The following is a 14,531-nucleotide window of genomic DNA, read 5'->3' as shown; positions in this document are numbered from 1 at the left end:
ACTGACATCTAAAGAGTTCTGAGGTAGGAAACGTTTGTAATGTAATAATTTTACTTCCTAATTAAGTTGCTTTTCATTTATAATGATGGTCGTTGATACTCACCATCTATAGTCTCTTCTTGAAAAAAAACTTTTTCAAAGACATATTCCAGCTGAAAAATGAAAAGAATTAGAAGGAAGAATATATGATACAAAAATATGTCCCCAAGTCCAAGTAATCATAATATATATAATTATAAAAATAGAATGTAACTATCTTAAATCTTGAAAGAGAAGTGTAATATAATAATATTTTAATAAAATAGGTGTTTAGCTCTGTTTATAAATAAAAACTGGGATATAAAGAGATAAAATGGTTTTGGAAAATGTAAGTGTAATAAATTCTTCATTTTACCTGAAAATCATGTATAGAAACACATTATGTACATTTGAAGATAATGTATAATAGAAATTAAAAAAGAGTGTGTCATTTACTGAATATGTACTGGGAAAAAAAAAAAAAAAGTCCACTATGGCAAATTTTAAAGAAATAACAAAGGAAGGAATCCAGCATAAAGCAAAATGGAAAAAGACCAAATTCATCTATTATCAGTTACACTAAATCCAATACTTTAAAATTGATTCAATAATAAAATCCAACCAAGTGTTGTTGAAATAGACCTAAAATAGAGCTTGCCAGATGGTAACTATCTAGTCTAATAAGTATAATTTTTATTGTTCTTGTTGTCTTGTTTTGTTTTTTCTGGGTAGAAAGGGCCACAGAGTCTTTCAAAGTTGAGAAATTTCAATAAAAATCCGTATTTTAACACCTCTTTAAAAATTAAAACTGGCAACATTTTCATATTGCCGCAACAAGTTAGTGCTAGTACAGGTGGACCACTGAGATGGGTCTTTATTCTCCAATTTATGATGATCCGTAATTAATCATTCCTTGATCCACTTCACTTATTTTGGTTATGTGCTCATCTCATATGCCATTTGAGTTAATAATCACGAACTTAAAAACAACAACCAAAATGGTAATATTAAAAGAATGGGCAAAAAGATGTGTGAACGTGAGCAAAAAAAAAAAAAAGCTAGAGCAACAGGATTAATAATAGATAAAATGCAAATGAAGTAAAAATGTATTAAATAGGAAACTGATGTATTTCTTGTTGATTAAAGTACATTCTACAATGAAACTGTAATAGTCAAGAGCCTTTAAGTACTTAAATAAAACTATCAATATATATAAAGCAAAAGTATTAATTACATTAGTCTAATTTTACAATAAATAACAGTAGTGAGAGACTTTAGCACTCCTGTGTTGGTCATTGACAAATGAAACAAAGAAGAATTAATATATAAGATTTGACTAGCATAACAAGGTTGATTTAATAGATTATCTCTCTTTTTATAGATTACAAAGGTGACAGATTTCACCTCATCAATCTCCTTGCCTGGATTACTTACCAATACTAATTCAAAAAAAATCAGGCTAAAAAGAAAACCTCAAATACCAAAAACACTGAAATTATACAGGTTATATAAGAAGTGAAATCAAACCCTATTCACTTATAAATTAAATATTATTTAAGTAACTCTTTCGGCAAATAAATCAAAACTGTATGTAATAAGAACAGAATTCACTGTGAAATATGTGAAATACAGCCAAATGCTTGGAGATACATTAATAGCTTTAAGGGATTTAATTAAAAAGAATGAAAATAAGTATTCAGCTAAAAGTGAGGATAAATATCAAAACAATTCCAAGGTAGCCATAAGAAATAACTTAATAAAGATAAAAGTAAAAATTAATGAATTTGAAAACAGAAAAGCAGTAATATTGACATATAAATCCAAGAGCTAGATCTCTGCAAATAAAACAGTGAAATAGAAAAAAATCTACTGATGATTACATGATAAAAAAAGAAAAACAGATGCTTAAAATAAAGCTTGGGTAAGGATTATAAGACCTATTTTATAGAGAAAAATTTTAATTAGTAAGAATACTATGTGTAATTTTATGCTAATATACATGAAATTATTAAAATGCACAATTTCTAGGGAAATATAGTTAGTGTACAATTGATTTGCTAAGTAGAAACCCAATAATCCAGCAACCTTGGAAGAAACTGAAAAAGTTGACAAAAAAATTTCTTCCAAGAAAGAGATGGTTCTCTATTTTAATTCCTTCAAATTTTAAAGGGGAGATCACTACCATGTATTTCAGTAGTTCTATTACACAGAAACTGATATAAGCTTCCCGGTTTATTTCACAAAGTAGCCTAATCCTGATATCAAACCCTGAGATGGATACATAAAGAATTACAGACCAACCTCCTGACCAGAAATGAAAAAGTAAATACTAACAAACGATGTAGTAACAAATAACTTATATAGTGCTTATTATGTGCCTAGTAATGTCCTAAGCATTTTCTGTTATTAAATCCTCACAACCTTTAAGGTTGGTACTGCTGTTGTTGTTCGGTGCTGTTGAGTTGATTTTGACTCATAGCAACTCCATGTGACAGAACAGAACTGTTCCATAGGGTTTTCTAGGACTTAATTTTTATGGAAGGATCCCTGGTGGCACAGTAGTTTAGTGCTTGGCTGCTAACCGAAAGGTCACAGTTCAAACCCACCAGCCACTCCGCAGGAGAAAAGACCTGGCAATCTGCTTCCATAAAGATTGCAGCCTAGAAAACCCTATGGGACAGTTCTGCTTTGTCATATAGGGTCACTATGAATCAGAATTGACTCGACAGCACACAACAATCTTTATGGAAGCATATCGCCAAGTGTTTTCTCCCATGGAACCACCAACTTTTAGGTTAACAGCCGAGCGCTTAACTGTTGTGCCACCAGGGATCTTTAGGTACTTCTATCGCCATTTTATCCTAATGAGGAGATGTAAAATAACAGAGAACAAAAATAACTTGCCCAAGGTTATATGATTAGTAAGTAAAGAATCCAGTATTTGAACCCAAGCTATCTTTCTCTAGAACCCACTTTCTAGCTCATTCTGGTACCTCAAATAACATGCCCTAACCATGCAGGATTTCTTCTAAGAACACTAAGTTGGGAGTTGAGTCAATACTAGTAACTCTATATATAACAAGTCATTTAATAATAAAATTCAATATTCATTCCCAGCTTAATATATGAATATATATTTAATATAAATTCTTAATAAATTAAGAATAGAAAGATACTTCAGACTAATAGTCAATATCACATTTAATGATGAAGCATTAAATGCATTTCCTTGAGAGTCAGAAAAACTTAAGAATCCTTATTAACATCACTATTATTAATCTTTGTTTAGAATTTATCCCCGTCCATTAAAAAAAAAAAAAAAGAATACTGTAAGATGTAAATGTTTATAATATATTAAGAGAGGGAAAGGCAGATTATAAAAGAGTAAAAATATTTAAATTAAAATGTGGACTGCAAAAGTACACCAAAAAAAGGTAATACTGGTTACTTCTGGGAGGTAAAATTTTGAGTGATTTTAAAGATATTTTCCTTGAAAATATCTAGATTTTCAAGATTTGCTTTAATATATCCACTATTATATTTTTCTTATTAAAAAAAGTAAAGTTTCACTATGGCATATTGGGAACCTAATGTGAAATATGATGATGTGTTCTGTAAGTATTCATTTATTAAGCAACTATTGTATAATATCAGTTATTCTAGGGTTCATTGTCTAATTTAGAAATTAAGATATGGAAATTTCATTGCAGACTGGCCTAAGCCAATCTGAACATACTAACCCTTAGGTCCTTTTTGAGGGGAGTGTCTGATAGCTATTCTCCCACAACCTCGAGAGTAGGTTATAAAGAATGCAAAACTCAGACCCATCCTTCCACACAGACATTCGCTTACTGGACAAATATTCACTGCAAGCAGTCACAAAGCATTTCATAAACCTGTTTTGTAAGCTTGACCATGTCCCAACAATCTAGCAAGCTGTCCTTTTAGATGTTTTAACCATTATCTTGGAGCCCGGCTGGCGAAGTGGTTAAGAGCTCAGGCTGCTAACCAAAAGGTCAGCAGTTTGAATCTACCAGCTGATCCTTGGAAACCCTATGGGACAATTCTACCTTGTCCTGTATGTTCGCTATGAGTCGGAATCAACTCGATGGCACACAACAACAAACAACCATTAACTTGCACGGAAGATTCACTTGAGGCAGATGTGACAATGTTCCAGAGGCAGGATTGTGTTCCCATTATCGTTGGCATCAGGCAATCACAATCGCCTGACCCAATAACTAGACTTGGGGCTGTTTATGGATCAAGCCCAAGATGTAAGCTACTGGCCTCATTAGACTCTAATACCCTTTCATCAAGGGTAGAGAATGTCTCTCTAAACATGTTAGCTAATCCCCATATCTTGGATAATAGATTTCATCAGTCACAGCCCATTTCTAACATCATGCTGATTATCAAGCTTCTAATGTCCCTGACTGATACAAACCTGTTTCTGACATTCGCTCTGCTGGTGACCAAAGCCTCAGGTATGGCTCTTGATCACAGAAGTCTTGAGGTGGCTACCTTTGGAGCATGGCGTTTCTGATACACGCTGATAATTCCTGAGATAAATTTCAAGTAGGGCAACTTGCTGGTTCCTAGATCTCAGCCTAGACACACACAAAATCATATTGTCTAGGCTAAAGTATTTTTAAGTAAAATACTGAGATAACAAACTCTAGATTCTGAATAACACCAAACAAAGGATTAGTATTCTCTAACTGGAACAGAAGCCATGTTAAGTACTTAGCAGTGAAGTTGTAGATATTTGTGGGAATCAATTGATGGAAAATGTTGGAATATAATATATGCTAGAATTTTTTTTTAAGAAATGATCATTAAGAGTAACTATATACAAGATGGATCACACTAGGAAGCAAAGCTAAAGTCTGAGAGGTAGTTAAGGAACTTTTCTTGGTTTGTTTCTTTGTTTTTGATCACACGTCCTCCCCCACCCAACTCAGCAATTAAAAAATCAATACAAGTTTATTATGTAATATTGGGAAACTATAAGAAAGCGTAATGAAGAAAATAAAAACCACCTCAAGCCCTGTCTCCCAGCTATAAACATAGTAACATTTACTGTAAATCCTTTCCATCTTCTTCCATTCATACACATATAGTTTTTACAAAATTGATTTTCCATGGAATATGCTATATTTAATTTTTTTCCTAAGCACAAAAGTAATGCATACTGAGTTTAGAAAACTGATGCACAAAGAAAAAACAAATCTCCGTAATCCCTTCTCTCATACCCACTTCTTTCATAGGGACCATATTTCATTTGTACTTTTATCCCAGCAGGTAACACAGTGCCTTGGAGTGTGGTGTCTGCTTAATAAGTGTTTGCTCCATGCATAAAGAGATCATTTTGCTGTGTTGTACTTTGAGAACATACTCTAAAACCAAAATTGTAATCATGGATTGAAGGGAAGGAAGGAAGCAAATCCATTTATATTGAAAAATGATTGTAAAGCTTACTCTTTGAAAGCTTTAACATTTTATTGCAGGAATTGACCTTTCTCAGCAAGGTGTCCATTGCCCAGATTGTGTATTGCATGCCAGGGAGTTATGTCAGATTACTGCTATATTCTCAGGTCTACATTCCAAATCTCTATTAGTATTTCAGTGAAAAGGATTCGTGGTGAACCGAGTCATTAACACTGTAAGATCTTTGTAACTCTTAATGGCAACCCCGTTGTAGAACAAAAATATTCACAGAGTTAGAGAAGAAAGCTTTGTTTGCAATACCATTGCTGCTATGTACACTACCTCCTGTGGTGTCGCGTGAATGGATTTACATATAAATCTATGGCTTTGCAGACTAAGCACCCTCATCAAATAATATTTGTTGGGGGTTATATCTGAGATACTGTTTTCCTTTGAAACCAGATGCAGCAGGAAATTTGATTCAGAATAGAAATTTTAACACAAATATATTAAGCTTTTGTGCAATGCCTTCTTAACCTAATAATAGCCTTAAAACCATATACTTAGTGCTTGAAGTAGAAGAAATGTATAAAGAGAGAGAATTTCAGTTTGATTTGATTCCCCAGTTATGATCAGGAACATTTTTTTTTCCCTCAAATTTTCAAAAATCCACATTAGAAGTGTGCAGTGATTAATGTGATTTCCAATTTCTTCTTCCGTTTATCTAATTACCACTAAATCAGCTCAAACTAGGGACAAGACATGATTCAGGGAATATTTTCCACCTCTTACTGTGAAAAAAAAAAAAAAAAAAACCCAAAAGTTGCTACTTTTTTTTAGCACACTTGTGAATCTCTTGAAAAGGAAGGTGAAAACTATAAATTTCTGGGTTGAAATTAAGTTCAGTGTCAGAAAGTAGTGAAGATTAGAAATTTTGGACAATTGGGAAATTCTTTTGTCTAGGAAATTGCTCTCTGAGTCTCAGCAAAACCCGTAAAAGAACCAAACCCATTGCTGTTGAGTCGATTCCAACTTATAGCAACCCAATAAGACAGAGTATAAATGTCTCCTAGGGTTTGCAAGGAGTGGCTGTTAGGTTTGAACTGCTCACGTTTTGGTTAGCAGCTATAGCTCTTAACCACTGTGCCACCAGGGCTACAAAGTCTTGACAAAGGAGCCATAAATGAGTTTGAGAGCAGAGAGATTTCTAAGTGGGAGGAGGTGGAACCATTGGCTGAGAAAGGAATGGGTAGGCACTTGAGGAGAATAGCAAAAGTTGGGGACAGACCTCTGAAGAGGGTGCCAGTGTAAGATGGCTACAGGTTAAATGCAGGTGACAAATCATCTTTGATCATCTTCCTGGCTGTACTGTTGATTATGAAAAGAAGATAAAATATCTAATGCTTACTTTAGGGGAACACAAAATTATGCACAAATTCCCCAGGCCCAAATATATCATGTGCAAAGATTTGAGAGAAATGAAGTTATATCCTCAAGGAAACTTAATCTCCTCTTTATTCTAACCATCTGGCTTTAATTACGCTCTTTATGGCAGTTATATGGACCACGTGGTTTAGAAATCCAACTATCAGGCAGTATGATAAATTTGGAAGCTGTTAAGAAAACTCTGATTATTTGAAGACCCAAACTGCAAATCTTCTTATAGATGCTAAATTCAAACTGGACGTAATTGTCTCCATTGTTTTTATCTTAAGCCCACAAATTGGTGATCTTTCTCTATGAAAGAAAGCAGGATAACAATAAAAACCAGAGGGCAGCCCTCATTTTCCATTGCAAGAAGTTGAAAAGCCTGAGGTTGAAAAGATGAAAAAGTATTTATCATATTGAAATATGAGGGGATGTTGAAAAAAAGAGATAAAAGCAATTATTTTATTAAAAGGTGAGAAATTAACTTAAATTTAAGGTCCTCTAGCCTTTGGTTCACTAATAAAGTTTGTAAAAATGCAGGCTTTTTATAGTTCCCAGTAGGTCATGCAGCTGTACGTTGCTTATATTCCATATATTCTACTGAGCTTGAGAGTAGGGATTGGTTTTAGGTTTGGAACATATCCCTTGTGTTTTTAGATATGTACATTTATATAAATGTAAAGGAACTCTGGTGGTACAATGGTTAAGCACTCAGCTGGTAACCAAAAGGTTAAAGGTTCGAACCCCCACAGTGGCATTGCTGGAGAAAAGACTTGACGATCTGCTGCTGTAAAGAGTTCAGCCTAGGAAACCTTATGGGGCAGTTCTACTCTGTTATATCAGGTTGCTATGGGTCAGAATTAACTTGACAGCACACAACAACATATATATGCAACTATATATACATATAAGGAGCCCTGGTGGTACAAAAGGTTAAGTGCTCAGCTGCTAACTGAAAGGTTGGCAGTTTGAACCTATCCAGCAGCTCTGTGAAAGAAAGACCTGGAGACCTGCTTCCATAAAGATTACAGCCGAGAAAATACTATGGAGTAGTTCTACTCTGTCACGTGGGTTTGCGATGAGTCAAAATCAACTTGACAGCACCTAACAACAGAATATGTACATATATGTATTGCTCAAAACATATCGTGTGCCATCAGAAGTTTAAATTATATAGAAAATGTTCTACTTACTATGGCCTAAAGAGTATAATAAATTCTAGGGAATATTTTTAAGGGGTTCGGAGGAAGAGAAAAAATTTTCATGATTATATCACTTATACTGGAAATATCTCCCTAACTAGAACATAAGTTTATTTGAGAGGAAGAGATCACTTTCAATGTATGTTCCTGCCTCTGTATGTTTATTTACGTATTTTTCTTCCTTGGAATACCTACCCTTTCTCCTCTGGGCCAATCTGAATACCAGTACATGATGGGCACTCAAATTATGGCTAGAAAGCACTCAAACTGTGGCTCTGCAATGTCATGGACTGCTTTTATATGGCCTGTCTCACCATGGCCTTGTAACTCCCACCAAATGATTGGATGGGACTATGCAAATAAGGTGCTTGTGGCCCACCAAGGGGATTGGACAGCTTGCTAATAATACAAATAAAGTGCATGGCACCCTTTTGAGGGTGGGACCATGCAAATAAAGTATATGAAACCCTAACAAGGGGATTGGACAGTTTTGCCATCTTGGTAGGCTTAAAATGAGCCATGCCAGAGGCAGAAAGGGGGGACCTAACTACTACCAAGAAAGAAGAGCTGGGAGTGGCATGTGTTCTTTTGACCCAGGATCCCTGCTCTGAGAACCCCCTAGGCCTCAGAGACAGAGAGAGAGAGACGGCAAGAAGCAGCAGCAGGGAAATGGCAGCAGCAGAGGCAGCAGAACCAAGAGACCAGCAAGAGAGGGTCCCCTGGCCCATGGAGCAAGAGAGAGCAAGAGAGCTGAGTGCCTTCGGGCCAGGGCTTACTTGTGGGGCGGTGTGCTTCTAAACACTTATCTGTGGAACTAAAGAGCTTTGTAATACTTGGCTGAGCAGTGTGGAGGCTGGGCCAAGGGGCCAAGGGGCCAAGAAGCCAAGGGCAAGAGAGAGGCCTGCCTGTGGGACAGCTGAGAAGAACCTGTCCTGATTGAAGAACTGTATCCTGAGTCATTTCTGATCCTGAATTTTAACCTGTTACTTCCCTAATAAACCTCATAACTGTGAGTATGATCTGTGAGTTCTGTGTGGCTGCAACAAATTATTGAACCCAGTAGAGAAGTAGAGAGTGCCGTGGGCGGTGGGACAGGTGTCAAAATTGGTAAAAAGGTTGGAGGGTGGAGGTAATGTCTGACCTTCGCCTCGTAGGAACCAGCTTTGGGCTGTTGATGCTGATAATGATTCTCTCTCCTTCCCCTCGTGAAGTTAGAGGAGGGGCTCAGACACCCCTGCACCACCATGTTTAGAGGCTTCATCTTTTGTCCTCCTGACCGCACAAAGTATTTCCTGACTTCCTACAGTCCACCATAACCTCTTCTTTCTCTGAAATTCTATAGCACTTAAATTTGTCCAACCTATTTGATATCTTTCAGAAATGGTCTGATCACATTTTCTTTGTTCATCTATGTCTTGTCTCCCTGACTAGCTTTTATTCCACTTGAAGGTAGATATTAGATCTTACACTTCTCTGTATCACCCATTGCACTTAATGCAACGCCTTGTACACAAAAGTATAATACTTGTAAGTGATTAAGTATAATTACATAAGTGATCGCTTAATTATATATGTGTGATATAACTTATGGAGTTTGGCACTTAGAAGATATTCAGATATTTATTTAGTTTAAAATGAACGAGTGATGAAAAACTATTTAAATTGGGTTTAATAAAAAAAATTAGCCAAATGGTTTGTTCTATATTGTTTTTTTAAAAAGAAATTTGATTGTGTTAAAGACAAATGCTTTGAGGAAATACTATTATTGTGCTCGTATCTAAACTGTCTCGCATTTTTCTGTCTAAAAAAATTGTCTAATATTATAATGTTGCAATAGAAGTTTTGAAATAATCACAAACTTTTTTTTCTCTTATAGTCCAAGGCAGGCTAGCTTTTGCCTTTCATGTGAAGAAAACAAACTTTAGTTTTGAGAAGTATGATATTTTTTCTACAGCTACCCTACATTAAGAGGAGCTGTAATGGCACAGTGGTTCAGCACTCGGTTGCTAAGTGCAAGGTTGGTGGTTTGAATCCACCAGCTGCTCCTTGGGAGAAACATGCGACCGTAGATTACAGCCTTGGAAACCCTATGGGACAGTTCCACTCTGTCCTATAGGGTCACTGTGAGTCAGAATCAACTTAACAGCAACAGTTAGATTAACCAAAAACCAAATCCAGTGCCGTTGAGTCGATTTGGACTCATAGCGACCCTATAGGACAGAGTAGGACTGCCCCATAGAGTTTCCAAGGAGCGCCTGGTGGATTTGAACTGCCAACCCTTTGGTTCGCAGCTGTGGCACTTAACCACTATGCCACCAGGGTTTCCTTAGTTAGGTTAGGTTACTCTATATTAAGCATTTGGTTTCATCTCAGAAGACCTGTTTTATACAGCTTGAAACTGTGATTTTCAGTTAATGAAAAGATACTCTGAATAAACTTATAAGTCTTAAGCATTTTAGAAATGTGAATACTAAGTATTTTTGCCAAGTGCTTATGTTCATATTTTTAAAATAAATGTTAAAATTTATTTTTACATAGTGAGCAGCGTTGGCTATGGATAGGTTTGAATAAAAGGAGCCCAGATTTACAAGGATCTTGGCAATGGAGTGATCGTACACCAGTAAGTTAAAGCTATCTTGCTTTTGGTAATTTGGAAGGAGTGTTTGCTTCAATAAAAAGTAAACTGATTGTTAAGTAATACATCCACATAGAACGAAGTCATTAAAATTATATAGATGTATCTGTATTGAAATGGAAATAGATTCACATATATGATTTGGGGGGAAACAAATTACTAGTCTCGATTTTATTAAAAAAAATACATGCAGTCTCTCTATATATAGCTCCAAAAAACAAAAATATAGACACATAGACATAGTGGTCATTTTGGGGTAGGATTACAGGTGATATTTGATTTTTCCTTGTATTATTTTTATACCCCCCTTTTTTTACAATGAGAAACTTTTATTTTTATTATCTGAAAATACAAGAGTTATGTAAGAGAGAAAATATCTTTATTAGTGGAAATGATTTGTTTGGGAGAGCCTTAAAATTTTTTTAAATATCATTTCAAATTTTTTAATTACTCTGATAAGTTTTTAAGTAATATTTAGGGAGCAAAGTCATACTTGCATATTAAATAGCTCCACATGATCAGGTATCAGTTCACTGTATGTTCTTCCTAAGTGTAAAACTTGTCAAGTTTTTTCAAATTAGAGCATATCTGACATTAGTTAACCAAACAACTAGCATTTCAACACATGGGGGAAAAAAGTCTTTTGCAAACGGAGGATTCTCTGTGACTCCAGCAGTGAACTTAATACATGATTAACCTCCACTTTTGAAACTGTTGCTTCCTTTGTTTGGAAACTTATGACATTTTCTAAGTCTTCTTATGATTTAGCGTCCTGATTTTTAAAAAGAGAGATTAAAAAGGTTTGCCCTCCATGGCATATGAATGATTGAGTTATTAAAACTGCTTAAATTACATCTACATTGCAAATTTTATACATCAACCTTAAATTCTCAAGCCTCTCTTGCCTTCTCAGGTGTCTACTATTTTCATGCCAAACGAGTTTCAGCAGGATTATGACATCAGAGACTGTGCTGCTGTCAAGGTTAGTACAATGCTAGAAAATCTGCATATTTCAAAAATAAACCTGGCATCGTGTTCAGTCAGGCAACAGATCCATGGAGTGGTTTTTGTGTATGGAGCATGATGTTAAGCACCATGAAAGATTAGAGGAAATACACTAATGGCCCGTCCCTCAAGCAACCTAATCTATACTCAGTTTTGGAAGATAAAATGTACACTCAATGAAGATGGCACACCACATGGAGATTACCAAGGAGCTAAGGAAAAGAGACAAGGACCTTCCCCCAAAGCTGACAGAAAGCCTTCCCCTAGCTGGTGCCTTGAATTCGGACTTCTGGCCTCCTAAACAGTGAGAAAATAAATTTCTGTTAGTTAAAGCCACACATTTGTGGTATATTTCTGTTATAGCAGCACTAGATAACTAAGACAGGGATACAATAATGAATAAGGTATACAACATAGCCCTTGTATTCATAGAACTTACAGTCTAATATGAGATAAAGACAAGTAAACGATTACAATACCATCGTGTAAGGGCTATGGCAGAGGAAGTGAAGTATGAGTTTTATGCAAGAACAGGAATGTTATGGGAGAGTGATGATGATGATGATAATGATAACAGATATCATTTATCATCACAGATAAAGATAACACTTATTGACTACTTTATAAGCCAGGCACAGTGCTAGGCAGGTCATATATATTATTTCACTTAATACCTAACCAACCTTGTGAGGTAAATGCTGTTACCATTTTCATCTTACAGATGAAGAAATTTAAGCTTTGAGTAACTTATCCAGCATTACATACTTACAGAACTGAAATTTAAACCCACATATGACTGTACCTTAATCACAGTGCTATATGACTGTACATTTATAGAAGCAGGAGGGGTACTGGTTTGTGAGTAAAATGGTACATTTTATTTTAGGTATTTGGAAGTTCTAAGTAAGTGGTGAGAAATATCCTACAGCAGGTTGAAATTAAGAGACCTAGAGTTGAAGGAAAAATATACACTTAAAAAAAAAAAAAAAGCACAGGCCCAAGAAGTATATTTGGGGCAATTGCAAACTCATAAAGTGAAAGAGGATGAGAAAGGAGAAGAAGTTTAGATAATATCTTGGCTATTTAAGTCCAATAAAGAAATTCAAGAAGAAGGTGTTTGACTAGAAATATCACAGAAAGATTGATACACTCAAGAACTGAGAAAGCTGTTGGAGAGCACCATTTTCAAAGTAACAGGTGTAGTAATAAACTGTATAGCTCCATATCCTCTTTATAGAATTCCCACTTTAACACACAAGAGTGTAAAAACTTCAGAGAAGCATATGAAGTTTCCCAGGAGTATCCAGAACATTGAAGCAATAAACTCTGTTCTATGTAAGTAGCATATAAAATACATGAATAGATTTGAAAATCTACCCAAAATCACGGTAAAAGAAACTCTCATGCAGCCTGCATAACGGACAAACCTAGCCAGGCAGTGTTCTATAAGGGAAGCTTACCTCACCTTCTGTGGTACCCATCAGACTCTTGACAGTGTAAATAGTCCAAAAAGTGAGGGATGCCCATCCCAGGATGTACTCCCCACCCCTGCCTGCTAGCTGGAATTTGAAGTGAGCCGTCTGGAACCACATGGAGGAGGGCAACATGCCAGAAATGGCAGAGCCACACCAGAAACAGTGCCTGGGCCCTAGATGGTGGACTTTTATGTAACTATCTTACACATCTGCTTTGATTGCAGCCTGGTGTTTGGAAACCACTGAACTGTAAATTCCTTTCTAGCTTGGTCTTTTCCAAAGTTAAAGGTGTAAGATTCTACAGTTTCATGCCAGCAAAAAAAAAGACAGACAAAAATTTACATTTTGGATGTACACATGGCTTTTCTTAAGATATATTCCCTTTATCAACCCCTTTGGAGGCTCTTGCTTAGGCTGTTACTGTTTAAACACTTCATTCATTCATGCATTCATTCATTAAATATCTTAGGTCCTAGAGCTAAAATAGAGATAAAGACTTAACACCATAGGCCTTAAAGTCTACCAACTTTAAAATATTCTACAATCCTTTTCCTCTTTTAGGTCTTTCATAGGCCATGGCGAAGAGGCTGGCATTTCCATGATGACAGAGAATTCACTTATTTAAGGCCTTTTGCTTGTGATGCAAAACTTGAATGGGTGTGCCAGATTCCAAAAGGTAGGTGCTAGGTATTCCTTTTCACAGCCTTCTCATGTTAGCTTTGTGAATGCTGAGCCAAAAGTACCTAAGAAAGCATTTTAATCTATAATTATAATTAAAGAAATTCTATGAAGATGCAATAAATATATTAAGCCCCTTGCCCTAGTAGAAGGCTGGTATATTGAAATTAGGTGGTACCTTTCTCTTTGATCATTGAAGAATTTGTATAGCAGATTAAATTTAATGCTCATTTAGGCACATTAGATTTTGGAATGAAAGACTATTTCAAGTAAAAGCAGAGGGAATCCTTTTTATTTTTATGAGAAATGAAGGACAAAATGAGATGAGCTTGGGAAAAATGAGGCAGGAGCCAAGAAATAAAAATTTGGCAGATCCCTGAAAAATTGAAAAGCAATTTTCAAGGAATTCCAAAACTGTTAATAGTTTATGTAATTCAAATTCAGAGAACCAGTTAGATTGACAGTAGAGCCTTTTGATGACAAAAAGGAGATTTAAAAAAAAAAAAAAAAACCATTGCCTTTGAGTCGATTCCGACTCATAGCAACCCTACAGGACAGAGTAGAACTGTCCCATAGGGTTTCCAAGGAGTGGCTGATGGATTCAAACTGCTGACCTTTTGGTTAGCAGCCTGAGCTCTTAACCATTGTGCAACCAGGGCC

The 14,531-nt window shown here is 35.7% G+C and overlaps 1 protein-coding gene across 2 annotated transcripts in view; it reads left to right on the top strand.

The window, feature by feature from the left end:
- The window catches only part of LY75 (lymphocyte antigen 75), a 157,746-nt gene that overhangs the window by 50,248 nt on the left and 92,967 nt on the right, over nt 1–14,531 (top strand). For both annotated transcript variants that reach the window (XM_049888785.1, XM_049888784.1), the window contains exons 14-16: nt 10,617–10,698; nt 11,627–11,695; nt 13,755–13,869. In XM_049888785.1, the coding sequence (XP_049744742.1) occupies nt 10,617–10,698; nt 11,627–11,695; nt 13,755–13,869 (266 nt within the window). The remainder of the gene's footprint in view (nt 1–10,616; nt 10,699–11,626; nt 11,696–13,754; nt 13,870–14,531) is intronic.

This window comes from Elephas maximus, chromosome 6 (genome assembly GCF_024166365.1).
Source record: "Elephas maximus indicus isolate mEleMax1 chromosome 6, mEleMax1 primary haplotype, whole genome shotgun sequence".
NCBI classification, from domain to species: Eukaryota; Metazoa; Chordata; class Mammalia; order Proboscidea; family Elephantidae; genus Elephas; species Elephas maximus.
The sequence above is the reverse complement of the archived record's forward strand: the minus strand, read 5'-3'. Positions and strand labels throughout refer to the sequence as shown.